A 27986-nucleotide genomic window follows, 5' to 3' on the forward strand; every position below is an offset into this window, starting at 1 on the left:
TCCACATAAAGATGGCCTCAGCTATAAGAAGATTACCCACACACTGAAACTAAGCTGCAGCACAGTGGCCAAGACCATACAGCGGTTTAACAGGACAGGTTCCACTCAGAACAGGCCTCGCCATGGTCAACCAAAGTTGAGTGCGCATGCTCAGCGTCATATTCAGCAACCAGGTGAGGAGTACAAAGACAAGTGTGTCTTGCCTACAGTCAAGCATGGTGGTGATAGTGTCATCGTCTGAGGCTGCATGAGGGGAGCTACAGTTCATTGAGGGTACCATGAATGCCAACATGTACTGTGACATACTTGCTGTGTCTCAATTCAGGGTCTGCACCCTTAGAAAGGACCCGGCCTGTGCGGTCTTCAAAGCCGAGTCCTTCGGGGAGACCTGCGTTGGCCGCGTCCGCCGCTTTTAAATGGGATGGTCTAGCCTTGGGAGCATTTCCTGGTTGCGTCACCAGATGTTCCTGCCCCTACCCACATGTCACTATTCATGCAGCCCAGGCCTGCAAAATTGACAAGAGTAAAAGTAAGTTTGTGGTCATGTCAGATCTACAGAAAATCCTGATTTTCTTTTTAACCTTCCTCTTTATGGAAGAAGAGGAAAAGCGGCTCCGTCGGCGGCTGTTATCTCCATTTGAGAGAGCACGCTGGAGAGGTAAACCTGTTATTTGAACCCCCAGTAATGTTAGCATTTATCATTAATAACTAGCTAACAGTCAAGGGTAATCAACATACTGACACATGACGTTAATGCTAGACATATAAACTGTTGATCAGCTGCCATATAGTTAAAGAACCGTGACCTCAATTCAGTATCAAAATATTTTGCCTTAAATGATCAAAATCAGATTGAGAAGCCTAGTTGGACTGATGAGTGGATCGATAAACAGATTTAGCTCTAAAATGAACTTGAATTCTTATTAACTATAATGTAGCTATTTAATTATTTTTCTTCTGTTGTTCTCCTCCTCTCCTAATCCCGACCAGAACCCTGTACTGCAGGGTCAATATGGCCGTCCCTGTTCTGGACACATTTTTTGACAATGGTGACACCAGGCAGGATTTCAGGCTGAGCAGAGAGTCACTGGCAGTGCTGGTGAACCTTCTCCAACAGGATCGGAGACATGGACGGGGTGCCACATTGGAGACCTTGGCATTCCTTTTCTGGCTGCCTTGTGGGGCATCATACAGGGTGGTCTCAAGGGTGTTTGGGATGCCTCGCTCCACTGTCCACCGTATCGTCCACCGAGTTACTAGGAAGGTGGTGGCCATTCGCCACAAGGTCATCCACTTCCCGAAGACCTGGAGGCAGTAACTCGTGGGTTTGCAGGGCTTTTTTTTTTTTTTAAAAGCTGCTGGAGCGATCGAAGGCTGCCATGTTGGAATCGAGAGACACTGATGGTCACTGCTTCAAGAACAGGAAACTCTTTGCCTCCATCCTGCAGGCAGTTTGTGACCATCAGGGCCGCTCTGTAGACGCCTACGTGGGCTGGCCGGGGTCGGTGCACGACTCCAGAGTACTCCAGCACAGCCTGCTGTACAAGCGGGCTATCTACCCTCCTTCAGGGCACTTAATCCTCACAGATGGCGGGTACCCGTGCCTCCAACATCCATTCCCCCTCATCACTCCCTACAAGCGGCCATTGCAAGGTGTGGCAGCTCAGTGCTTCAATGGCCATCATTCCAGGGCACGTGTTATCATTGAGCATGCCTTTGATGAAGACCAGGTTCAGGTCCATCTTCCTGCAAGCACTGGAGGTGCATCACACCTTTGTGCGTCAGGTACATCATCACTCAACAGGATTCTTTTTTTGAGTACTGAAGCGGAGTAAATAAACATTAATCTTTATTGTTTTAATTTCAGGTCATAACAGCATGAGCCAACAGCATGCACAACATCTGCCTGGGGGCAGGTGACATCATGTCCCCAGAGGATGAGCTGCGGGACGACATGCCGGAGGATGAGGGGGGAGGATGGGTTGGAGGCTGCAGTGGTGCTCCATGCCGGGACCAGCCGTCTGTGGAGGTGTCCGCCCTGGAGGAGGTTAACCCTGACCACGACTATCTTTAGTTGGCAGGTAACAACATAATTATTCCTAATTAAAGTGTTTGGTAGATAGTTTTGCTTGTAAGAATCTATTATTATAATTCTTGCCTCCTAAAAATTTCTTAGTGACATGGCAGCCGTTGGTCGAGTCAGCCCTGCAAACCCAGTTGATGGACGATGTGGTGGACAGAGGAGACTGGACCCCCTAACACCCCGAGTACCGACCCAGATGATGTCCCACTGACACCAGGGTCTCGTGGCATCCCATCCAGTCCAGCAGCACTGCAGGGACTCCTGCTCAGCCTATTACTGTCCATCATTTGTAATTCTGATGATAAAGGCAAAAATTCAATCCCTTGTTGTCCCTGACTAGTAGCACTTGATGCTGTTTGCTAACCCTGTTTTTATAAATTGTACTGAGATTGTAAATATTGAATGGACAACATCTTACAATTGTACAATCTTTTTATTCATGAGAAATTCAATCATCTGGACAATTAATAATTTAAAATGAATAGAACTCATAAGTTAACTGAATAATAGAGCAGTAGATGACAAACAAGATGATTTTAACAGTCAGCCATCTGCTCGAGAGGGAACAGCCCTTCTCTGCTCATTTTCTCTTCTCTCCTCGGCCTCCCTCTGCAGCTGTATGTCCTCCCTGATCAAATTGAGGAGCTCATCCTCTTTCTCCTCGGCCCTGGCTGGCTGTCGTCATCCTCTTCCTCCTCCCGGTCAGGCGCCGTGGCACTTGGCCCTGGTGTGTCCTCAGGGGTGGAAGAAATTAGGACAGGGGGGGGCAGTGGAAGGCCTCTTCCAGTACCTCATCCACAAGGACAAACCAGGGCCAAGCAGCAGCGCTGGCCCTCCCGCTTGCCCCCTCTCCTGTCCCTGGATATTTGCAATCCTAAGGCAGTGGAAATCAATCACATCAGCAATTTTCAGCACAGTATTAACTTTCATGAGTCAAACAAATATAATTTATAGTTTCCACATCATTATTGAAACCTGCACCTACTTTGTATTTTTTTGAGGTTGTCCCATTATTTTTTTTGGCCTGCTGGGTCTCGACTTTGCCCTGCAGGCCCATCTTTTCCAGAATTGTTCTAAACACAGAGAGAAGCAAGAGAAAAGGTAAACGCAGGATCACATTAACACAGGGATGCAAAGATTTACAAAAAGTGACATCAGGTCTGACAAATGGGCTATTTATTATTTATTAACGCCTTACTTCCATCCAGCTGCGGGGGAATGTTTGGTCCCTGTGAAAAGATGGTTGTTCTGACCTCGGAGTTGAATGAATTACTGTTTGCTCCCTAAAACAAAATGAAATGTAAAAGACGTTTTGTGTCATGTCAACAGACAAAAGGGTTCTAAAATAGCATAAATATAATCACAACAAGGATATTCCTAAACTTAGCTTTTTATTCAATTCAAACGTTGAACTAGACTTTACAGTGTTACAGTCTGGAAATAAAGCAGGGATCACAGCCTGATCTATATGTATTCATCTTGGTCCATTTATGTACATGAAGTAAAAATAGTCTATAACATCTCAACAGTCACAATAAGATATAAGATATAAGTCTGAACATCTAACATTTGAACGTGAATGCTTTTAAGGATTTACTTCCAAAGGCATCAAGCTAAGCATTACCAACATATTTTAACTGAAAGTTTGAGGTTTTAAGGTCCCTTAAAGTTTAACATATCTGGCATTGGATGTTCAAATGAGTAAAAAAAATGGTATAAACCCAATACTTACATTTAAATGCCACATGACATAGTCATGTTTTTTGCTCTTCTTTCTTGGGCGCGCAAAGAATCTTGGGCTATTTAAGGCCAGAAAGGATGGTAGCGGTGCATCCTCCAAAAACAGGTACGAGAAGGCCGCATTTCTGGGCTGCATTTGGAGCAGCCATTGAATTGGGACAGCATTTGCACGGCGTAGTGACGTAATTAGCCTTCAAATGCGGCCTCCGAAGGATGCAGACCCTGAATTGAGACACAGCAACTGAAGCAGAGTGTGATCCCCTCCCTTCGTAAAACTGGTCCGCAGGGCAGTATTCCAACATGATGACAACCCCCAACACACATCCAAGACGACCACTGCCTTGCTAAAGAAGCTGAGGGTAAAGGTGATGGACTGGCCAAGCATGTCTCCAGACCTGAACCCTATTGAGCATCTGTGGGGCATCCTCAAACGGAACGTGTAGGAACGCAAGTTCTCTAACATCCACCAGCTCTGTGATGTCATCATGGAGGAAAGGAAGAGGATTCCAGTGGCAACCTGTGAAGCTCTGGTGAACTCCATGCACAAGAGGGTTAAAGCAGTGCTGGAACATAATGGTGGCCACACAAAATACACTTTGGGCACAATTTGGACATTTTCACTTAGGGGTGTACTCACTTTTTTTTGCAAGCGGTTTAGACATAAATGGCTGTGTGCTGAGTTATTATGAGAGGACAGCAAACTTACACTGTTATACAAGCTGCACACTCACTACTTTACATTGTATCAAAGTGTCATTTCTTCAGTGTTGTCCCGTGAAAAGATATAATAAAATATTTGCAGAAATGTGAGGGGTGTACTCACTTTTGTGAGATACTGTAGCTTTGTCCGTCAGATTTGTCTCCACCATTTCCACATAGCTCTGTGTAAGCATAGGAGTCAACTGAAGGTCTATTCCTACAGGAACACCTGTGATCTCTGATTTATTTTCAAAACTTCCATTGTTTTCCATACCTTGAGTGGTTACCACAGACCTTATTTCAGGCATTTAACTTAAAACATTAAAAGAGTAATTGACTTTAGACAAGGGAACCGGGTGTGCAAAAATGCTGTCCCGAGTTTTAGGACTACATGGCAAAGTCACGCCCCCTTTCTGGTTTACCGCTTTGCCTCATGGGACCTTATTCCAGAAAAACCCAGTATGGTAGTGAGTGGAGAGAAACACTTTTTTTTCATTAGTGCTATGCACTACACGATGTTTGCGATTTAAAAGAAAACGTTTCATGTCATAAAAGTCGCAGTTTGTCGTAATTAAAGTAAAATACAATCTGGTTTTGTGTTGAACCGCTTAGTGAACCACATCGTCTCACTCAACACACATCACCAACATGGCTGCCAACTCGGCACAGAAAAGGTAGAGAAGATTCCAATCACAATAAATCTGGTCACATTGACAAGTGAGCTGCTAATATACAGGAGCAGCTCCACACTGTTTAAGTTGCCCGTTTTGGTGACTGTTCATCACTCAATGCAAACGCGATGGAATAATCGTCTTTCTCCATTCACTATCAAACAAAGTCTGTTCGAAATAAAGTCCCATGGGGCGGCAAACCGGGAGGGGCGTGGCTTGGCTCATTGTAATACTTATTGTTTTTTAGATGATCTGCCCCCTGGTGGCCAAAAGAGCCAAAGCAGCTTTTTTTTTTTAACGTTTAAAACTGCGAAAAATCAGTCGAAGTCTACCAGACTGACTCCTCCTGTAGATCAGTGCTATGCTTGAGACTAACATTGCTGTGACACAAAGATGTCTTTAAGGCTGTCGAAGCAGCGGTGCGTTCAAATCCATCTCGTCGTCCGGTTCGGACGGTCGTGCCGCAGATGAATGAGTCTGCTGCGGCGGCGTGTCGTGGCGCGCTGCTGCTCCTGAAACAGTTAACAGCCGTCGGTCGGCGGGTGACGACTTGTTTTGCTGTTGGCTCTCTCTGAATCCTCCTCACACCTGAACGCGCGGCGGAAGACGGAGCAGCCTCCCCGTCGGCCTTCAGGAGGGGCTGAAGGTGACTCTCCTCTCGGCTGGGATGCACAGGGAGCTGCTGGGGGTCCGTCCGGCCCGCTACACGGTCCTGCTCCGGGAATAACGGCGCACACCTGCTGGGAGGGGGGGGAGGGCTCCGAGCGGTGACCGAAACCTGCGAACCTGCTGCTGCTGCTGCTGGGAGAGCGGGTCGTTCTCCTTCTTTAACAGAGGACACGAGAGAAAAGAGGAGTCTCTCTCTCTCTCTTTCTCTCTCTCTCTCTCTCTCCGTGTGTGTGTGTGTGTGTGTGTGTGTGCGTCTGGCTCGGGCTCCGGTGGTGGGTGTGCATGCATGTGTTCTGCACCGTACGGGCGGAAAAAGCGCCCAAGATCTGCAGGGATCATTTTCCCCGTCAGTAAAGTGGCGCAGACGGAGCCGGAGCGCCGGGAGAGCACGGAGGGGGCCGTGGACGGCAGCAGGATGGTGAGAACAAAACAAAACCACTGACAGCCATCTGTGGTAGGGATCGGTAGGATCGTTGCTCTGCACCAGTAAAGGACTGCTGCTGCTGCTGCTGCTTCTTCTGTTTACCAGACAGACAGCGATTTTTATCATGTGCAGGCGCAGCGGTGGCGCAAAAAAAGAGGGGGACTCATGAGAGAATCCTTTAAAGCTTTGTGTTTTTTTCTTTTTTGTTTTTTTTTTTTACTGTGGAGAAGATGATTCCAGGGCTTGACAAGCAGTCGATGGTTGTTGTTGTTGTGTTTCCCTGCAGACTGTCCAGGAATTCAACACCCTCGTCGCGCTGTACCGGGAGCAGGTGATCTCCGTCGGGGAGATCTCAGCCGACTGTCCGTCTCTGCGGGCTCAGATGCACCACACACGGTCCAAAGGATGCTCCATGGCCCGGGCTGCTCACCAGGACCTCGCCGACATCTCTGTCTCAGGGTAAGAAGGAAAACAAAGAGTGATTGGTGTTGGGACAGAGAAAGAAAAACGGCAGCAGAAAGGCGTCTCTCTTTGTTTGCTATGCAACATTTCCATCCCTGATTTTCCCCCTTCAATAAATCAGATTTTTTTTTAAAAATCATACTGTATGACTCCTTGATCTAGCTATTCCTTTGACTTAAACAATGCAAGAAACATAACTGCCTATACGTTGTATTTACTGGCAGTAGGTACTGAATACAAAAGACAGAATATGTATTCTGGTATGATGAGATAACAAGACAGGAGGAGTGTGAAAGTAAAATAAAGCGGACCTTAACCTTCCACCAAGCAGCAGTTCCACTCAAACCATAAATACAGAGAAATCCATTTGCTTTCATGCGGAAAACTTTATTATAAAAATCCCAAAATCATGTTTGTAATAACTTGTTTAACTGAAAGTCAGGTTATTACTGTTTTGTGCAGCAAAAAAAACCAAAACAAAATTTAAAACACATTTGTAGCGAAATGAACGAGAAAGAGTGGAGGAACATGTTCAGAAAGCTAGACCCACAGCGTGTTCTGACGCCTGCTCAGCCTGAACGTAAAGAGAACATTTCCTCACAATGCCCTCCGTCTGTTTGTCTGGATCGTCTTCCTTTCTATTTCCTTCCCTCCTCCCTGTCATCCTCTCATCCTCTCTCTTCTCCTCCCAACCCTCCTCCTCCTCCTCCTCCTCCTCCTCCTCCTCCACCTCTTCACGCTGCAGTCCAGAGGACGGAGAGATCCACCCTGAGATCTGTCGGCTCTTCATCCAGCTGCAGTGCTGCCTGGAGATGTTCATAACAGAGATGCTCAAATCCATGTGCCTGCTGGGGGTGCTGCAGCTGCACAGAAAAAGTACCCTCTCTCTCACACACACACACACACACACACAAAATTAGTGTTTTCCTGCCACCGCATTTGAAGGACTGAAAGCCAGCTTCAATATAACTGATCATCTTTATAATTCGAAACCCTTTTGAATTTGATCCAAATGTGAAAGTAATCTTTGGACCTGGAAAACAAACAAAGATTCATGTAATTGAACCCCATCCATGGGCATCACGTGACACCATGATGACCGTGGTTCAAATCAACTTCAACCTTAATGTTGTTAGTAACACCTGAGCTGTTCCCGCTATGCCAAGTCAACATGTGTGCTCAAAGAAAAGGGTTTATGTGGAACACTTTGATGCTATATTTATAAAAAAGACTAATACAGCATTGGTAAAATACATCCTAAATAAAAACAAAACAAGAAGTCACAAGTCACAAGAACACAAGTCTTATATGTGTATACATTACACTATGGTTTACCAAAATTTCCCATGAACGATAGAAAAACACACACACGTTTTTTTTTTTTCAAATAGAGCAGAAATAACACAGTAGAGCACATGACAAATCACAGATACTGAGTTATCATAATGTGGTTTAGGTAAGGCCGTGTATCTCTGTCTATCCATGTGGGCAGGTAAGGTAGAGAGCCCATCTGTGGCTTATAGAGAAATTAAACAAATGACATAATAACCATCATCATGACTCCGTCGCAGGGAGTCCTGAGGACTCTAGAGAATGTGTCGACCTGTGTTCGGACAGCAAATAAGAAAATAGCGAGCACGTCACAGGTGACCAGAGGCAGAGCTAGATCTCCCACACAGTGTAGAAATACTCTGTTACACGTCACGCATTTAGATTTTTACATAGCATCAAAATATACAGTGCTTAAAGTACCAAAAGTAAAAGCAGTCATCATGCAGAATGGCATATTTCAGGATAATGCATGTTGTATTCTCGGTTTATATTTACTGATGCATCAATGTGTCGTTCGGCTGTTCCACATGTGTATTCTTTCTCACATCAATATAATCAATATATGGTTGGAATGCATTGTGGCCATAACACCTCTACTCACGTGAGATGTGATATCGATTTGCACATCATTGGATGATATCTGAGGAAATGAGAGTTCAGCTTACACTCTGTTGAAACAGTAGAGGGCAGCAGGGAGCTGTTAGTCTGGTCTACAGATGGCTTGGGTTCATTTGCATGGTTTTTTCATATAAAAGGGTTTTAGGAAATGAATGTCACTTCATTAAATCTAGAGAAGAGGCCATTTCTTTTAAAACTGATGAAAGTAAACAGGCCCTGCACGGTCACAAGATATTTGACACTTCAGAATGGATCCACTTTTTGAGGAATTGAATTAATTGTATCATTTTACAAACGCACTAAATAACTTGACGTGCAAAAAATGATCACACTCCAGTTTTATGTCAAGTAATCATAGTAATATGCTTTTTAGATGTATATGTGGTGAATGTTTCTGTGTTGCGCTCACGGCTGGTGTCTCCGTCCGGCCCTGAAGGAACGGACTCGGAGCCGAGGGTGGACTTCCGGATGGATGAAAGCTCGGACGCTCCCATCCTGGAAGACCGATCCTCGTCGCCCATCGACTTCCTGCACGAGCAGTGGCTGGTGGGAACCGATATTGAAAATATAGAGAGGTACACATCCTGCACCTGCTCGTCAAATATATATTCTCAAGTTGTTTTTTTCTTGACGCAGCGTAACCTGTATCTTTCCACTGCTGTGTAGTGAGGGTAATTCATCCACGGTGAAATAACTATCGGCTGAGTTGGCGTGCCTTTGTTTTCACAGAGATATGCGAGAGATGCGAAACTTACTCAGCAAACTCAGGGACACGATGCCATTGCCACTGAAGAACCAAGGTATGTAATGTTTGTTCATAAACATCCGTCTGCAGATCTGTATTTAACACATTCATGACAACTTCTGATTCTTCAGTAAAGTTTTCCAACCATAGGAACAATGCCCAGAGCAGTGGTGGAAAGTAACTCAGCACATTTACTCAAAATGATGTACTTGGGTAAAATCTTAAGGTACTTTAGTGTAAGAATTACGTTTGCTTCTACTCCACACTTCTAGTCCACTACAATAATTGGAAAACTCTAGAAACCATTTGAAAATAAAAGTTGTTTTCCATTTAGTTATTCAGTATAGTTTGATATTAGTCAACAACATCTCCTGTGATGACACGATGAGGCCTGATTCCAAAGTGTTTGTTTGTTGCAGATGACAGCAGCCTGTTGAATCTGACTCCAGGTCCACTGGTCAGACAGAGGAAGAGACGCTTCCCCGGACTCTGCTGCATGGTGTCCGGCTGAGAGTCTGACGGCTCACGCAGGAAAAGACTTTTATTTGATCACATTTTGTGATGTACACTTAAAAAAGGGAATCCTGAATCCTAGTACATTTTATCCTTCAGAGTTTTTCTTTTCATACTATCTAAAATTGTAATATTGTAGTATATGTTATCAGATCCTGTCCCGTTTGTCGTCTTCATCTTGATGTTCCTTTTTTTTTTTTTTTTTTTTTTTTAAAGCCGGTCGATCGTTCATTTCTTGAGATCTGCCACTCAGCTCGCTCCGGTGTGGTCAGTTTTGTTGTGTGAAAATTCTGGCTCGGATGGTATTCGGATTTGGTTTCTGGATCTTCAAACATATTTTTTTTCCTACAGCGGGAGGGGGGGTATATTGAAGCTAGCAGTCAAAAAAAGAATAAAATAAAAGAATAAAATAAAGCAAAAATATAATGCACGCCAACAGGTCTTTTATTTGTCAGTGCCATTCAGGTTCTGCTCGGTGGGACTCTAAAGACACAGGCATGGGCCGTGTTCTTGTTTTACTTTGAAGCCTTTGCAGGACTCTATTTAGTTTTCTGGCTCTTTTGAAAGTGTTGCTTCTTTGCATTTTTTTTTCACTTGGTCCCCACACAGTCAGCCAGCTCCCTTTCTTGTCTCTCTGCTGTGTTCCATTTCATATAAAGCAAGAGTATAAAAATGTACATATTCAGGCTATGCACTGGCATTTTTAGTGATCAGCTGTCTGTGCTTGTGTCACCCCTCCAAGTTTGAATGTTTCACAATGTGAGAAGTATTAGTCCCAGCGACCTCCCGATGTATTCCATCCATACATCATTCAGTAGAGGCTCTTGCCAGGTGAGTCTCTGCTTGGCTGTGTTGTGTGACATCTCACACACAAAGCAATTCATCTACACTAATGATGCATATACGTGATTGGCTTGGAAATATGTTTCTTCTCTTGCAAAAAAAAAAAAAAAGAAAAAAAAGCATTCTGAATTTAAATAATGCGTGCATAAATGTAAACATCAGATAAACCTGTTACAAAGCTTTGCCAAAATCATTTGCCTTATAGACGTCTTCAGCAGATTGAGGGAGGTAACCCTGCACTTCATGAAATCTGCTGTGGCTGCTCATGGTCCCCAGGGGATGAATGCTAATAATTTTACTGACTTTAGCATAAGCAACAGCCTTAAACTCCCAAAAAATAGCAAGCAAACATAAATATCTAGAAAATATGTAACTTGCTAAGTAAACTCGAAATTCCCCATCAAAGCCTAGTCCCCTTTTTCATTTTACAGGGGCAAGATATGGACGGGATTTTAGTTTAAAACATAAAAAAAAGACGGCAGTGTTGACATTATGTTAAAGATGTCCATTTATTGTGTTACAGAGATGTCTACTGAAGCAAGCACGCTAACCAGCTAGCCCCGGCCTGTCCTGTCTCGCAGCACCACTTTGTAATTCAAGAGGCGGTTGTCTAGTTTTTGCTGGGAGGTGTAACAGCAACAAGTTTGTTACTTTGCCTAACAAACGAACAAAATAAACTCACTAATGGAGAAATGTACACCCATTTTAAGTACTAAAAAGAAAAATACAACTGTACACCTTCTGAATTCATGTTTCTCTCTTTTACCAAACTAAGAACTAAGAAGAGCTTATTTGCTTCACTGACTCATCGTAAATCACACAAAATAAAAGTTGGTCGTTCCACAATCACCTCTGGTTTGGTTGAATTAACTCTTCAATTCAAAGAGTAAGATGTGCAAATATTCCAGCTTTAGATGCGGTTTTCGTACACCGCTGATGCCCGACTCTCTCTTGGACCTCTGCCGCTGCACCTCTCTACTGTCCCCGCATGCAGTATCTTCTTGCCCTAATAGTCATAGTCCTGGTCAGAACTGCTGTAAATCACCTCTGTACTGTATCTCCTGTTGTCAGACTGTGATCAGTATCAGTCTGGTGTCAAAGAGAGTTTAGAGGGAGGTGGCCAGCTGAGCTTGGTTGTTTTGTATGGTTTCAGTTTGGGCAGACTCCCATCAGCTAATAGGGTCACTTAGCTCTACAGCTAACTGAGCTTCTCGCAAACGGCAGCTAGCTACAGCCAAAGACAGCCACAGCAAACAGTATAGTGAGCAGCAGTTAGTGGTTATCCTGCAACTTCAACTCTGGCAGTTTCTTACGAATGACACCTTTAATAACATCATGACCTTGTCTCTAGCATCCCCCTCAGGACAAAAGTAATATTTGACAACAAAAGTGGCAACATTTGAAAAATAACAATGTAAATTCTGAGATGCTTCTTTTAATGCCCCTTACATGTAATCTAACCTAGCCATTCCAATCATAACAGATATTTTGTTCCGGAAATGTAAACATTTTCTCTAATAAACCATATCCTTGTAAAGCTGCAACTCTTAATATTATTATGATTGCTCTAATACACCACCATACAGAAAAGTGAGCCATCAGTATGTTGCTCTTCCTGTCCGACCCTTTAAATTTTAGGACGTAAGGATCATTGCAGCCTCTAGGGGGGACTAGCAGGGCTTTTAGTTGTTTCCTACAAATGTGCTGCATGTCTTGGCGGTCTTCCCTGAAAAAAGGCTTTGCAGATGCTCCACATAGAGAAACAGTAGAACTGAAATCCACACATCAAGTTCTCAATCTAACGCATTGTACAAGAACCACATTCCCATTGAATGTCAGTTCAATATCATTTGTTAATTCATGTTTGTGAAGTTTATTTCTTTAATGTGATCTAAAGTGGTGGTGTCTTAATTGCTAAACTCTTTGTTTCGGCATGTATATGACAAAGAGTAGGCCATGTGTAGTTGGTGTGTCCTGCAGTATAGAGAATCCACAGCCAGATTAATGTACAGCTTAGGACATTTTATAATGTGAATAAAGTTTTATATACAAATATGTAAACATTTCCTATTGTCTTTATCAGCCTACGGGAAACCCTGGTGAAACATTAAATTGAGACTCTCTCTTCCCATCCCCCAAGCACCAACAGCAGCGAAGTATGTTTAAAAGTTTTATTCAAAAACACATCTCGCACACAAACAGACAAGCTGGCTGTCTGGCTGAAAGAGGGAAGCCCACAGGAACTGGGAAGAGCCGGCCTTTAAACTCTTGGCTGGAACCAATCAGCTCCCTGGACAACCTACAATCAAACAAACCTGCAACCAATCACTCACACTCAGGTAGCAGAGGAGTCTCTAAGAAGAGGTAATGAAAAGCACATACAACAGAATTTTTTGTACGACCTCTGGGGTCGTAACAACCTTTAAGTAATAATTATATATAAAATAGAGTGGAGGGGGAAACACGTCTACGGATCACTAATCACCATGTTTTATCTCACACTTTCATGCTAGAGATATTTTTTAAATACATTTAAAAATGATTTACTTACTTACTTTTTTTTATAAAACTTTAAAACACTGAATGATGTGCTTGTGTTATATACCAACATCTTATTGTGGCGTCTGGGCTGACACTTTGTAATCTAACTTCTCTGTCACCGTTTTCGTCTTCTCAGTGTTGTTGGTGTCAGGCAAATAATTTCCATTTAGCTCAGTTTTCCACCGTTTGTCTATCCTCTGATTACAAATGCATATCAGGTTTTCCATGAGAAAGGTTTTTTCCAACTTACCGCAGGTTCCACTTTCTCCACTTCTTTAATATGAATGGCATATATACATACATACACATATGTGTGTGTGTTATATTTAGTCAGGCATTCGCACCATTAATCTATTAATTTACAAAATGACTGCACAACATTTAAGAATTAAAGTGTTCTTAAATATCTGTGTTAAGTGTTTTATGTGTAGAAAAATTCCAATTGTTCATTAGGAACAAACCTATACATATATTCTACATACACTACTTCTCTGTCAGTTGTATTGCTGCATTGACATTTTTGTTTCGGTTTCAGTTTGACGCAACTGTTAGTGTTCACATGTGTGCCTTTTAAAACATAGACAAATTGCAGCGGTGCTAGTGCCAGATGGCACACATACTTGGATAACATTTCTCCACTCTCAGTATCTATTGCTGTCAAGTCTCAAAAACAAAACATCTGGTTTATATCTCTGTAGCCGGGAAACTCCAGAATTTCCCGTAACATTGAGGGACAAGAGGGTTATGTAAGAATGTTAAGTGCAGCCATGTTTTCTGATTTATTAAAAAAAAAAAAGTAGTTTTTAGACATGTTATTGGACACAGATTGGCCAATGCAGGTTATTGAAAAAAGGCTTCCCATGAAGCATCACAGGGGGAGGCTTTATATTGCTGTTGCCGCTTAGACACAAACCTCAGGTTAGATTCAGCTCTGTCTGCAGAGCAGAGTCAACTCAGAGAAAAGACTCTTGCCTGCCCAAATACACAAACACAGGAGCTACTGCAGTGTATGCTTTATTAATTGCTGAGGAGGACGTCAGCATATGTGGTGAGTCAGATTTTGCTCTGCTTAAATATTGCAAAAATAAAAGCTCTATTAATTAATACTTATTACAAGTATACTTTGTGCTGCTTAGCACAATAAGTAATTTATTATTTTGTCATTTTCTCTTTTTTATACGTGAAACTCTAACTTACCTTTTTATTTATGAATTGTGTACTAAAACTGAAAGTTTGCATTGAAGTTATTATGTATCAAAAATGTGTTTATATGATATATATAATGTATATCAGATTGTTTTGCACAAGAAACTTTTGCAACAGTATTTGATGAACCCCATTAATAATCACAATAACAACATGTTTCCATGGGGATAGGAGGCTGCATGGAAGTACTGCAGCATGTATCTGCCCTGAGGAGAGTAGATTCTAAGATGTAGGTTAAACATATAGTATATGATTTTGCATTAAATTATTTAATACAACTAGACATGTGTTATATATTTTGTTGAGTGGTGTACTTACATTATCCCACAAGTTTCCAACACTATTCAAACACAGAGAGCGTTTACCCATGGTGACGCTTTGTTTAATGTAGTCCAAGAGACAGTCAGAGAGGAAGTCAGCAATCTACACTCAGCGTAATGTAAATAAAACTTTAAAATGTAACCTCTTCCTCCAACATTTTCATCTGAGACAGATTTTTCAGTGGCGATGGTGGTTGTTTAATAATTTGTTCACCACAAGGCAAGGTGAATTTCCACATAGAGTCACTCATGCAAGTGTAGCGTGTATATACGCCCAAACAGCCAAATTACTAAAATGGCATTACTATTCTACACTAGCTGTAAGCTAGCGAGTAACAGCACGCTCAGAGGGTTTGTGTATTTGTCTGTTTGAATTCAGGTCAACCTCTTAGTGAACTCAGTACTCACCAGAAACTCTAGTTCTCTCTCTTCTTTTTCCCCTCTCCTCTGTGTAACGTTATGTTCATTGAGTAAAGTAAAATTTCCTCACCAGCTCGGCAGTCAGCATTACAGCCAACATAAACACCCAACAATGGAGGTCATCTCTGCAAGTCACTGCTGCAGTCAGGTTGATGAACAAAGTGGGGATAAATCTGTTTTTAACCCCCAAAATCAATCCTGGCAAAATCTTCGAGTAATTACACGTCTCCACATCAGAGCAGAATCTGATGTGACTCTGGGTGTTTATTCCTCCAGAAGATCTGGCTCTGACGCGCTCCTCCAGAGATGGAGTGCTAGCCGGCTATATCCCCCCAATACCTCAAATTCGTAAAATAGACTTAAAAATGAAATAAATATCCAATTATTTTCAGAGGAGGTGAGACCAATTTGAGCTTACCTGATGGCTCCTTCCACCTGGTTGGTCCTGCTGCTACAGCTCCTCAGCTGCATATCAGCGGGCCTGGCCTGTTTCTGTGAGCGGTACCCCTGGGGGTCCTGGTCCGTCTGCTCCAGCACCTGCAACTACGGTACACAGCACAGACAAAGGTGAGGCCGCACAGATAGAAGTAAAACACTGCACATAAATGGGTGGGACAGCGCATACAGAAGGGTTTTGCAGGCAAAGTTAGGACAATGGCATTTTGTGTTGTGAATTTATCAAATGAACCTGCTGTGAAAATACAGCTGAAGAAATTGTGAAACACAGAAATCAAGAAACCATTATTTCCATTTCCTCTGCTGTTGTCAGTTGTTGTGAAACACAAATACCTCTTTGTGCAGATAATGTAACCGACTCAAGGGACTTCAATACTTTTTTGACAGGAATTTTCAGTATGATGATTATTACTGGAAGAGCAGCTGCGGTCAGCTGTGTAAGAGCCAGGACAGCAGATCCTGTAATGAGCAGAGCTGTCCGATCAACTGCCTGCTGACAGAGTTTGGCCCTTGGTCCGACTGCTCGCCCTGCGCCAGGAAAAAGGCAAGACACAGAGATCTACTGAAAACAAAAAATTGTTGTCTTTTCCTGGTTCCAAGGCTGCATTACAGTAAAGTGATGATATCTGCCAGATGGTCCTACTTGTGCTATACCCCACACTGTCATAATATCCATACTACTGATGATTATTTATCAAAAGAAGATATTTATACTAACGTTATCCACCAACTGTTTTCAATACTAGTTATCAGTGAATAACTTATTACTAAAGCCAATAGCAATCCAATTCAAAAGCAACTGGTCCTTACATTTTCACAAACATGCACATTGGTTCAACTTCTGTTTCTTCTGTTCTTTCTATGCGTCTGTCTTTTCTAAAAGCTGTTTTTTATAACGACCACTTTCAATTGATGATCACTAAGGTGGTAACTGGTTACATTTTGAGAGTGCACAAGGTTTGAATTTAATGACTCAAAATCTAAACCTGTCTGGTTCACATATGCTTGCCACAGTTTCGGACACGGGGTGTCCAGAGACCATCCCAGTTTGGTGGATCCGCCTGCAGTGCGGAGCTGACAGAGGAGAGACCCTGTATCCCCACCAAAGAGTGCATGTTACCACCCATCGACTGCAAAGACAACTTTAAGTGTACTAATGGTAAGTCAAGTTTTTACACAACAAATGTGTGTAAAATTGTTGTTTTAATAAAAATTCTACTCACAATTTTTCCAGCTGACATAGACAATTGAATCAACATCTTTTCAGTCAAAGTTCCACATCTTTAATCACTGCTGTCTGCTGTCACAGCACAGACACACATAGACAAAGACACATACCAACATTTGATCGTCTTCAAAGCATCCTCTCTGCTGCAGGACGCTGCATCAACCCGACGCTGACATGCAACAAGCAGAACGACTGTGGAGATAACTCCGATGAGAGAGACTGCGTCGACTTCAAAATTGTGTGTCCAGCGGAGAAGAGAGTGGCCCCCGGGGCTGACCTGGTGGGAAATGGGTAAGCAAAAGTTTAAAGGGTCACTTCTGAGGTTTACAACTCCAGTTTTAATGTGAACCGACCAACTCCCCACTGTGTTCAGAAATTGCATTCCTTTCTGACAAGTGCTTTTCTATAACATTCCTCCCCTTCAAGACACAACATTTCTATTAATACGTCTTGCATTGAATGTGATATTCTTTCTGGATTGTTGCTGAACCACTGCTGCAAAGACAAAAATACAATTGCGCTAACAAGGGCGTGACTTATCGTGGGTTTTTAAGGCTGATACTGACATCAACACTTGAAAAAGATACAAATTCAACAATATATCTTCCAAATTTTGTTTACATAAACATAAAAAATGTATTTGTGATAAAGATATGTCCAAGTTAAGTAGGTAAAGTAGTGTTCAATGCTGTCAGACAACATTTACTGCTCTGTGATCTCTTCTACCAGTAATAATCTGATATTGTATCAATGGCTTTTGGTGCTATTCATAAAGTAAAATGAAAGAGATTTCACTTGTGATTTGTGTTTGAAGGTTTGATGCCCTGGCAGAAGAGCCGAGGGGAGCGGTACTGGACAACATGTTCATGGGAGAAAGTTGTGACATCAGGAGGCCTGGTAGCACACTGCTCTACCACCGAATCCCTCACAACTTTGAGACATTTAACATTACGGTAGTATTATCATTTAATTATATTTAATTGTACGGCCCTTCTGTAAAGCTAACCTTGTTCCAGACCTCACCATCCACATCTCAGAAATTCAAAATTGGACTGTGTTCACTGAATACTTAGTTTATTTCGAACATGTAAATAAAAAAAAGGGTAAAAATGATCAGACAAAATGAAAAGACATGCACCAGTCAAAGACAAATAATGAAAGAAAAGTGAGAGAAAATATGTGAAACAAAACAAAACAAACACATGATTCTTCTATTCCCATTCATTATCCCAATTATCAGACAAATTATAATAGTCATGATACATATAATGACATGTAATGGCCTTGATTATAACGACAACAACAACAAAGCAATAATTCAATAATTTAATATTATTACAATAGCAATCATGCCAATTATCCTTGTCATCATCATCATCGCCACCAACGTCCTAATACCAAAATAATAATAATGCTGAAATTAAATAACATGTCCGAAAAGGAGTAGGGAGCAGTGGCGGTTCTAGACTAGTTTTAATAGGGGGGCCAGGTTGGGGCCGGCTTTTTTGTAAGGGGGCACATACAACCCGGAAAAAAGGATAAATCCCTCATTCAGACAAAGCAGTGTTTACAATTTCAGCCATTTTGATTGGGTAGTAAACTGCTGAGACAATTTATTTCTGCTTTTCCCTTCAGAACAAAATAATTGCAAGAAATCTGTCATTGTGTTATTGATGCAGAATGCCTGTCAGGGGGGCCACAGGGGGGGTCCAGACTCAGAGTTACGGGGGCACTGGCCCCTGTTGCCCCCCCCCCCTAGAACCGCCCCTGGTAGGGAGAACTGTAAATCTTATTTACTCCTTCTCCCTTTCACCCACATTAAATTGACATATTTGTCAAATCCAATACATATGGCTTCAATGTGCAGTAATTATTACAGAGATCTTTGTTCAGCTTTAGATTTACCACCACGGATAAATACATCAGGGAATGTACAGTTTAGTTTTGTTGTTATTGCTCTTGTTGTCCTAGATCTTGAAATATAGATGTGGTTTTGGTTGTAAAGGTTGGAACTCTGGAAGACTTCAGTACCGTGCCCCAGGAGCTGCACACTGAGCCCGTCGATTTCAAGACTTCATCTTCGTATGAAGACAGCGACGGCAATGGACATAGACATGGATTTCTCTTCATTTTCTTCCCCTTTTTCTACTTCAGTGGGGGATCTAGGTCACACACCATCTCTAACAAGGAGGCTTTTGAGTCTTCAAAGAAAATAGTGAGTGACCCAAACAAAAAACACATACTTTTGTAATGATATTGTTGGGAGGGCTTCAATGACATAACCCTAACCTTCACATAAAAAGATGAGGACCAAATAAAATGTCCCCGTTTTACAAAAAGGTCCTCACTCTCAGTGCATGATGGTCACATGTCCCCACAAAGATATCGGAACAACTGCAAGCACACACACATTTATCTGTTCAAATGCACAACCATTGCTCATTTCAACTATACTCTTATTAATTTATTGTTACTTTTTTCAGTTATTTTCTATCTTTCCCTCTTAGGATTCCAAGTTTTTCCGCGTACACCAAATTCTGCCCATGTCCACGTACAAGGTGAAGGACCAGGAGGACCTTGTCCTGTCACTGCCTTTCCTCCAGTTTCTTCATGCTCTACCTCTTGATTACAACTACGCACTCTATAGGGACATCTTCCAGCGCTTTGGGACTCACTACTATGGTTCAGGAACACTGGGAGGCCACTATGACCTGTTGTACCAGTACAACCGAGAGGAACTAAAAAGTTCAGGTACAACAGCATAGCTGTGTGCTCCAAAAAAATTGATGATGATGATTTAAAAAAAATAAATAAATAAATAAATGAATAAATATATACAGTATATATATATATATATACATATATATACATATAATGGTGCAGACTGTGTCTCTTATCCTAAAAACATTATTGTGAATTTATCCTATCCTGATTTTCTAAGCTCTTTGGTGAATTTTGGACTTGGACTTTTGAATTCTGGAAATTGGTGCTGGTTCTGGCTTTTGGAAGTCAAATGTTCAGAGAATCGCATCCTGTTCAAAGCTTATAATTATGAGGTTTGGTTAAAAAAAAAAATGTAAACACAAGCAACCCTGAATGAGACTGTCGTTGGCTAAACAGAACTTGAGAAAAATACAGTTTAAAGGATAACTTCGGTCGATTTCAACATGCAGCTTTATCGCTACAGCTACCCTTGACTTGCCAGTACCGAAGACGCGAACACTTTTGGTCCAAGCCTTACAGGGCTCCTTGAACGGAGAGTTAGCATTGACAGCTAACAGCATGGGGTCAGAACTTTACACTGTGTTTTAAGCGTCTTAACATGCTCCAAATCTTACCCCAAAAGTTATGCAACATCAACAGACACCTTACAACACAGCACTGTAGTGTGTATTACATAAAATGAATAAAAAAGTGGTTAAAACAGTGTGTTTGTGCAAGCAGCTACATACCGGTTTGTTGACATCCCTGTCTTCCGGTAGTCAAAACTATTCTATCTGTCGAGCGTGCGCTCACTCCCTCACTGGCAGAGATGGAATTTTGCAGACAGAAACGTATTCCAGCATTTTCGTCTTTCTGTTCATAACTTACATGTCCATGTTAGAGCCTGTCATGAGCCATGAGCCTTACAATAGCCTGCTATGAGTCTATTCGCTCTGCACCGAGAGCTAGCTTGTAAAGCTGCATGTTGAAATCGACCGAAGTTATCCTTTAACTCTTATAGTAAATTTCGACCTGTTTTTCAGTTCAGTTCCATCTTTTGTACTTCATTTTGCTCTACATTCTTCCTCTTCAGGTCAAACAGAGCACAATTTCATGGAGTGCCTGGGCAGAGAGACCGGCTGGTCTGTCATCTTCTACAGCCAGCACAGCAGTGTAACTCGGTGCTCCAACAACAGGATGACTGAGAAATATGAAGGTGTCTTGTTCATCCTATGCTACTGTTTATGGCTTGCTGACTGTGAGAAAAACTTGTGATCAACTTTGTTTATATCTTAAATATTTCTTTCATCCAGGCTCGTTCGTTCAGGCATCAGAGAAGTCTTTCTCAATGGTGAAAGGAGGTCGAGCCCGAGAGGCAGCAGCTTTGGCCTGGGAGAGGCAGGGCTCAGCTCCGGACCAAACCGCCTTCAAGAACTGGGCCAAGTCTGTTCTTGAAAACCCTGCTGTGGTCCAGAGCAAGGTTAAATCCCTCAAGACTGAAATGTCTTTAAGCATGCAGGAAATTAAAAACAAATTTGGCTACAAAAAGCTGTCGTCGCATTTCTGTCTGTGTGCGTTTGTCCAGGTGCTACCCATCATTGATCTGGTACGGGGGATCCCATGTGCTGTCACAAAGAGGAGACACCTGAGGAAGGCCCTCCTGCAGTACTTGGATGAGTTTGATACCTGCAAGTGTGCTCCTTGCCCCAACAATGGCAAGCCAGTTCTCTCCGGGACAGAATGCAAGTGTCTTTGCCAAACAGGCACATATGGCACCAACTGTGAGAAACGAGCTCCCGACTTCACCTCAGGTACATCTGCAGCACACAATATGCTTGGTTTTCAGTCATGAGAAAAGTGTTGCTGGTTGAAAAAAAAAGTACAGTGTTTTGTAGTAGCTGGAGTCACTCTGATGACCTAGCCATGCTATCAGCTAAGATGAATCATTTCATGACCTGTCTCCTAGTATCTCTCTCAGGATAAAATTAAAATGTTTTGCTCCACTACTGGACTAAAATCTACATATTCATCAATATATTCATGGATCTGTCCAACACTATTGTATAATGTGAAGAACCCTGCAGCCTATGTATGAGTTCTAGCAGTACTATATGGAATTCCATACTGCATGCATACTGATTCTAACGGGAAATATGGTTTTGGCTTGTGATATACACAGACAAAGTGGATGGTTACTGGAGCTGCTGGGGGCCGTGGAGTAATTGTGGATCCTCAATGAAGAAACATCGAACGAGGCAATGTAATAATCCTGCCCCCCTCAGAGGAGGAGAAGCCTGCAAGGGAGATAACAGACATGAGGAGTCATGTCACATCTCAATCTTCACAAAGTAGGATCACTGAAATGTAACATCTCTAACATGGTTACTGTTTATGTGTGCAACCACCTGCTGCAGCTACGTTCTGGTTCCTGTTTTCGTGTTTCAGGCAGGAGACCTGTGACAACGATGATGACTTCACTGAAGGCTGGATTGAGGAGCTGCCTCCTGGTGTGCAGGGCTGTGTGAGGCCTAAGAGTCCTGACAACAGCTTCCTCCGGGTAGAGACCAACAGTCAAGCCTGTAGTTAGTGATAGAAATGCATGAGCAAGAGATAGACAGGGAGACAAAAGCTGCAGTTCACAGAGACAGTTACATGTTATATGACTGCCTGTAATGTTACATTTGACAATTGATATATCATATAAGGGTCATCATGGTTACCTCGGATTGGGTTTGAGACTTCAAATCTTTCCAAGGAAGCTTGTTGTTGAATTTTGGGAATGAATATTGGAAGATGTGGCTGTTTACCATGCAGGGTAAATGAAAGATGCTATTGAGTTGCATTGTGAGAATTGTAGGATCAAATGTTTTCAGATTTAAAGTCTGAATATCTTGGCCTGCATTGCATTCCTTTTGACCACTTGTTTTTTTTATTCTGTCTCTGTCTTATTACAGTTGTGAATCTTGCCTGCCAGATATACATACATGACCTTGTTGTCAGTTGTCATAGTATTAAAACTAAGGTCCCTCGCTTTCAAACAAATGCACACACCAGCCAAATCAACAGTACAGGAAAGGTGGTGTTTATACTGCTGTTGTCCACAGGGGCCGCCAAACTCAACACAAATGCAATTTCCTTGTAGCTGCTTTTATTAAAAAAAAGTGTAAAGTTTAAAGTCCGAACCAACAGAGCAGAAGCAGCTCTGATGAGGTCCTATTTTAGTAACTGGAATCAGTATGTCACAAGATACTGTAACCAAATGATGATTTATTATCATTAATTATAGCGATTACACCATCCAAGAAAGAACGGTTGTAGAAGTTGAAGGAGGATAATTAGTTCTATGAAAATTTTAAAAAAGAAAGATGCCCAGGAGGGTTTACATCCTTCTTAACTTTTATTGCATTTATTAACTTCCTCCTCTCATAGAAAGCAAAGCAGTATTATAACTATGGCGAGGACGAGGAGTTCACATGCTACACTGGATTTGACCTGGAGGGCTTTCAGTACATCAACTGTCTTCCTGACGGGACGTGGAGTCAACCAAGTGGACGATGCACCAGTAAGTCTGTTTTCTCAAAAGACAAGGGAACTCTGGCAAGCACATGTCTCTTTAACTTATTGTAACGTCATCCTCCACGAATACAAATCACTTTTAGGATGAAATATTTCTACGACTGATGTCCATGTTGTTCCAGCATGAAATCTGTCCTCTTGTTGCTTTAGGGAATGTGTGCCTTCCTCCTGACATCCCTGATAGCATGACACTGCACCCTAACAAAGATGAGTACAGGGTAGAGGAATCAGTGGGATTGAACTGTAAGGAGCCAGGCAAGGTGCCAAAGCCACAAGGCTCCTACAAATGCGGCAGGAGTCTCACCTGGGAGCCTCCATTACCTGCTGACCTACACTGTACTGATGGTAAAGTTGCACATCCAGTACTTTCCATGCAATTGTGTCCCAGGGGAGCTGGAAGGAAGATCTAATGGTTCTAGCAATTATGACATTTTAATTAAATACATTTTTCGTAATGTTTCTGTTCTGTTGTTTGGTGAGCAAAAAAAACATTTGTGATACATTTGAGCAAATACATGTTTTCTAAACCAAAATAGTCCCGCACCACAGTGATAGCTCAAGTTAATGTGTCATTTACATCAACAGTGTCACATAAACGCAGGTATTAAAGGAACAGCTCACCCAAAAAAATTCAAATTCAGACAAGTCAGGTGAAGCTTCTTAGTCCACATAACATTTCTGGAGGTTCACAGCTAAACAACTGAAGTGGGGGCTTGTTTAAAAAAAAAAAAAAGAAAAAAGAAATCAAGCATAAACCAAAGCTCAGCAGGTGCACAAGCTCAGTCACATGAGGAGGGTGTAAACAGTGTCTCCAAAACAATATGTGATCTTTGGTCTTTCAGAGACTTGGATTAACAAGGACCAGTATGCAGCCATTTAAATCTTTTTGGTTTTTACTTTTTATAACAAGCCCCCATCTACTTCAGTTGTTTAGGAGAATGCACTAAAAATGTTCTATGTATCACAAAACGTCACCCGACTTTCTATTGACATGGGGGTGACAAGATAAGACTGAATTAATTTTTTTGGTGAACTTTTCCTTTAATTTCTACATGAGTTTTCAGTAACCAGGTTATAATAAACTGATAATAATTTCACGTTACAATTCACATACTCCACATGTCAGCTTTTTGGAATGGACAATGAAAGTATTAAGGTAAAACAGTCCAATACATATCCGATTGCACGTCTCTGATAAACACACAGCTGGATCCATATCCTTTTAAATGGGAGGCATCGAGGATGGTCAACACACAGTGGGTGAGACAAATGGGGCTAATGTTTGAATGAAAATACTCTGTATAAATCGTTTCTGTGCATTTCCTCCGTGTAGTGGAGCCGTTTGTTCCTGACAATCGGTGCCGTCCAGGAGAGAAACTACAGGGCACGGAATGTGTCTGTATTCAACGGGAGAGCTGCATGTGAGTGTTTATATCTTAATGTATCATAGTTTTTCTTTTAATATGTCTTTTTTTAGAAGGATCTTAAGTTTCAGTTTAGAAATGAATTATGATACATCAAAAAGTGCAGCGTTATTGTGGGAAATAATCAGAAAACCACCCTCTGTGAAATGTTGTTTCATAACAGTGATGTAAAAAAGTATCCAAAACTCACACTTAAGTAAAAAAAATAATAAATGTAAAAGTACTTGAGTGTAAACTTTAACAAATCTGATATGAAAAGTACATATATTTACATGTACATTATGTATACTGTCTACTATAAGTCCACGGGCTTGGCTGATAATCGGTTATTGATATATTGATAATAATATTCAGTATTCAGAGAGACCACAGGATGCTTAAAGAATACATCCACCCCAGCCGCAGTCTGTTCACCCTGCTGCCATATCACCAGACTACAGAGCAGCTTCTTTCTTCAGGCTGTGAGACTCCTGAACTCAACACTCCACCATGAAAAATATGTTTTCTTGTGTAGGGTACAGGGATCAGAAACCTACATTTCACTGCACAACCATGTGTTGAAGAGTCACAAATAAACCTCAGACCTTTCAGATTATTGGAATCAGTGTTTTTTTTTGTCCTTTTAGATTTCCAATCAAAAAAATATAGAATGTTTTGTGGTGAAGTGGAAATATGAAGTAGCAGAAAATTGAAATACTCAAGCAAAGTACCAGTACCTCGATATTGGACTTCAGTACAGTTCTCGGTATGTAATTCCCTTTTACCAGCAGGGTACTGATAAGTGTGTGTGTGTGTGTGTGTGTGTGTGTGTGTGTGTGTCTGTGCAGTGCACAGTGGGAGAATCTCTGTATCCTGAACGTAGACCTCGGCGTCACCGTGCCGATGTCCCTCTGCTCCTTCCACGCCGGGCTGTGCCACAATGATCCGCTCTTCTATGTCAGCGAGGGCCCGTGTGATGCAGACGATTTGAACCAGCTGGAGTGGGCCAAGTTCAGAGCCAAAATGTCCAATAAGAGTTCTGTTCAGGAGCCCTGTGATGCCGACACTTGTTTTGAATGGGAGACCTGCTCTGGTGAGTCTGTGTGACATGAAACCATGTGTATATTCACTTTGTAGTTTAACATTGTTTTTGCTTTAATGATTTATCGTAGTAGATTATTTTAAAAAAAAATGTTTCTTGATACAGTTATACTGTACATCCACTATATCAAAGTATTTCATGTCTGTCTTCAGTATCTAAGAAGTGTGAGTGCAGAGCTGCTCGGGATTGCCCCAGACTGCGAGACCACACGTTCTGTGTGAAGCTGACCAAGTCCCAGAGGATTCGGACAATGGACCTTTGCTCTATGGCCGCCCTCAAATGTGCCAGCTATGCACTTGAGATTCTCAGTGAAGGTGAATGTGAGGCCAGATAATCGTTCTAAAGTGCTGTTAAACTCAACCTCTGACTTCATCTTCCCTTTTCAAGTGTATTGTGCACCAGAACTAGTAAATTAGAGACACTATAGACATTAGCACTCCTGCTCTATGTTATTATTTCAAAAATTCCAGCATATTATTAATGGAAACTTGACTGGCAAGCAGGTATACTGGGGTTTAAGCACGCTACACAATTCAGAACCAAAGGTTCACCTAATGGTTAAATGGGAATGCCAAGAGCATCGCTAGATCGATCTGAGACGGGTGGTTTAGGGTGCACTTGTGTGCTTGGATGTTCGGCAGTGCATTCAGTGCACTTTCAGAGCCTGTTTTATGAAAAGGCACTAGATGGCAGCAGGTGACCATGGACAACAAACTAATGTTTACCATCAGTTTTTTTAAAAGGTGTATTATCAGTGTTTCACCAAGTTAGATGTGAACATACTGAATGTAATGCCAAGATGTATCATAATGCCATATAATCAGTCAGATTTGCACCAAATCTGGTCAAATCTGGGATGTGATATTTACATGTTGGGGTGTTCATACACAATTTGCGTCACTAGGAGAATGTATAGGGGAGCTGAAGCTGAGGTGTCACCAAACTTTGTGAAGCAAAACTGACTGTCCAATCTCCAGGATAAAATGTTGGCAATTAATGTTTCTGCACACCACGTATATGTTCACCTGAGAGGTTCATGACTAAACTTTCATGTCATCTCATTTGTAAGCGTTCCAGCACAGACAAAATACTGCGCACATTCTATTTCATGAGCCACTTGTGGAAGAGAGGGGACTATAGACCAAAAGTTGAAAGCAAAATCCGGACAAACACATATGTCTTCGTGTTGTCTCTGGTGACAAAAAAGGTATTTAAGGCCAAAACATGATCTCTTCCTAACCCTAATCAAGTGGTGTTTGAATGAATTTTAAACATATTTTCCAATATTTATTCTGGCGACTGGGTTGATCTTGATATCCTGAGGGATTAAGTGGATTAAAATGCCAAATCTGGTGACATTTGAACAGCAATTAACATAAAACAACCCTGCGATAACAGGAAAAATGTGTTAGAGTGCCACACATGTTGGATTTGCAATAAGGGTTGGTTTCCTATGTGACTAATGTGTCATTATTTTTTTCATTTTTTACACCAAACTAGCCAACAGTTGATTTCACATAGTTTGCTTGTGATTGCGCCTACCCAGCTAGCCACCGACATCACTAGATATGGATACTTGGCTGAATGTATGCTGAACGTCAGGTGACAAAAATTTAAAGCCAGGAACATACTGATGATATCCGACATTGAGATTTTGTTGGTTTTAAATTGGTCTAAATGTTGAAGGTTGATGTCAACTCAACGTTTGGTTTTGATGGATATCTGATTTTAAAGTCCAACCATAATTTAACATCGATCCAACGCTGGACATTTTTCCAACGAAGCCTCGTCCAACGTTGGAGTCCAATGTCTCTCTGATGTTACACAGAAGTGCGGTGCCGGCTGGGTGAATTAGCTGCTAATTGATTAACATGTGATGGACAGATTCATGAAAGCTGACGTCTTTCATTTTGTGAGTACTGTGCAAAGAAAACACAGTGATGGTATTTCCAAAGGTTCGTAGACGGTGTGTTGATGTAAAAATGTATAGAAATTGTTGTTGCATAGAACTGCTCATTTCTTTAACACATTTCACTCACTCACTCAGAGATACAGTCATCCAGAACTCTACCGAATTTGTCTGTTGACCTGACTTTTGAAGGATGGAGGAGGGAGTCAAGTCGAATTACAGGCACAGAGTGGAATATTTACACTTGCTTGATGTGCTTCATGTGTAATAATAAAAACAAAATCATGACATGGTCTGATCTTTTGTTTCTAATGGAGATCGTT

At 41.8% G+C, this 27986-nt stretch overlaps 2 protein-coding genes and 1 long non-coding RNA gene across 4 annotated transcripts; 2 read left to right on the forward strand and 1 right to left on the reverse strand.

The window, feature by feature from the left end:
* Window positions 1–2497: 2497 nt before the first annotated feature.
* Window positions 2498–5345, reverse strand: LOC115592263 (uncharacterized). Of its 2 annotated transcripts, XR_003986098.1 has the most exons (4): window positions 3816–5345; window positions 3282–3366; window positions 3069–3156; window positions 2498–2957 (listed from the first exon to the last, which is right to left on the reverse strand). It is a non-coding gene; the product is annotated as an uncharacterized LOC115592263 (long non-coding RNA). The 2 variants fall into 2 exon arrangements; XR_003986097.1 differs by having other exon boundaries at window positions 3282–5345.
* A 767-nt stretch (window positions 5346–6112) lies between these two features.
* On the forward strand, window positions 6113–12860 carry rgs7bpb (regulator of G protein signaling 7 binding protein b). The gene is made up of 6 exons (XM_030434850.1): window positions 6113–6280; window positions 6573–6745; window positions 7494–7624; window positions 9135–9273; window positions 9428–9498; window positions 9863–12860. Exons 1-6 carry the CDS (start codon window positions 6149–6151, stop codon window positions 9952–9954), a joined length of 738 nt encoding a protein of 245 aa, XP_030290710.1. The 5' UTR covers window positions 6113–6148; the 3' UTR covers window positions 9955–12860.
* A 1382-nt stretch (window positions 12861–14242) lies between these two features.
* Window positions 14243–27951, forward strand: c6.2 (complement component 6, duplicate 2). The gene is made up of 18 exons (XM_030434846.1): window positions 14243–14388; window positions 15679–15853; window positions 16130–16286; window positions 16757–16901; window positions 17120–17261; window positions 17785–17923; window positions 18976–19185; window positions 19478–19721; window positions 20767–20889; window positions 20987–21153; window positions 21259–21484; window positions 21853–22021; window positions 22119–22230; window positions 23103–23235; window positions 23400–23594; window positions 24583–24670; window positions 25501–25745; window positions 25907–27951. Exons 2-18 carry the CDS (start codon window positions 15708–15710, stop codon window positions 26086–26088), a joined length of 2823 nt encoding a protein of 940 aa, XP_030290706.1. The 5' UTR covers window positions 14243–14388; window positions 15679–15707; the 3' UTR covers window positions 26089–27951.
* Window positions 27952–27986: the final 35 nt, after the last annotated feature.

This window comes from Sparus aurata, chromosome 12, assembly GCF_900880675.1.
Source record: "Sparus aurata chromosome 12, fSpaAur1.1, whole genome shotgun sequence".
Taxonomy (NCBI): Eukaryota; Metazoa; Chordata; class Actinopteri; order Spariformes; family Sparidae; genus Sparus; species Sparus aurata.

Coding starts and splice junctions, on each gene's coding strand:
- rgs7bpb (XM_030434850.1), top strand. CDS start 6,149: ATGTGTTCTGCACCGTACGGGCGGAAAAAGCGCCCAAGATCTGCAGGG. Junction 6,746..7,493: donor GCCGACATCTCTGTCTCAGG/GTAAGAAGGAAA, acceptor TTCACGCTGCAG/TCCAGAGGACGGAGAGATCC. Junction 9,499..9,862: donor ATTGCCACTGAAGAACCAAG/GTATGTAATGTT, acceptor TGTTTGTTGCAG/ATGACAGCAGCCTGTTGAAT.
- c6.2 (XM_030434846.1), top strand. CDS start 15,708: ATGGCTCCTTCCACCTGGTTGGTCCTGCTGCTACAGCTCCTCAGCTGC. Junction 22,022..22,118: donor CACATCTCAATCTTCACAAA/GTAGGATCACTG, acceptor TTCGTGTTTCAG/GCAGGAGACCTGTGACAACG. Junction 23,595..24,582: donor TGACCTACACTGTACTGATG/GTAAAGTTGCAC, acceptor TCCTCCGTGTAG/TGGAGCCGTTTGTTCCTGAC.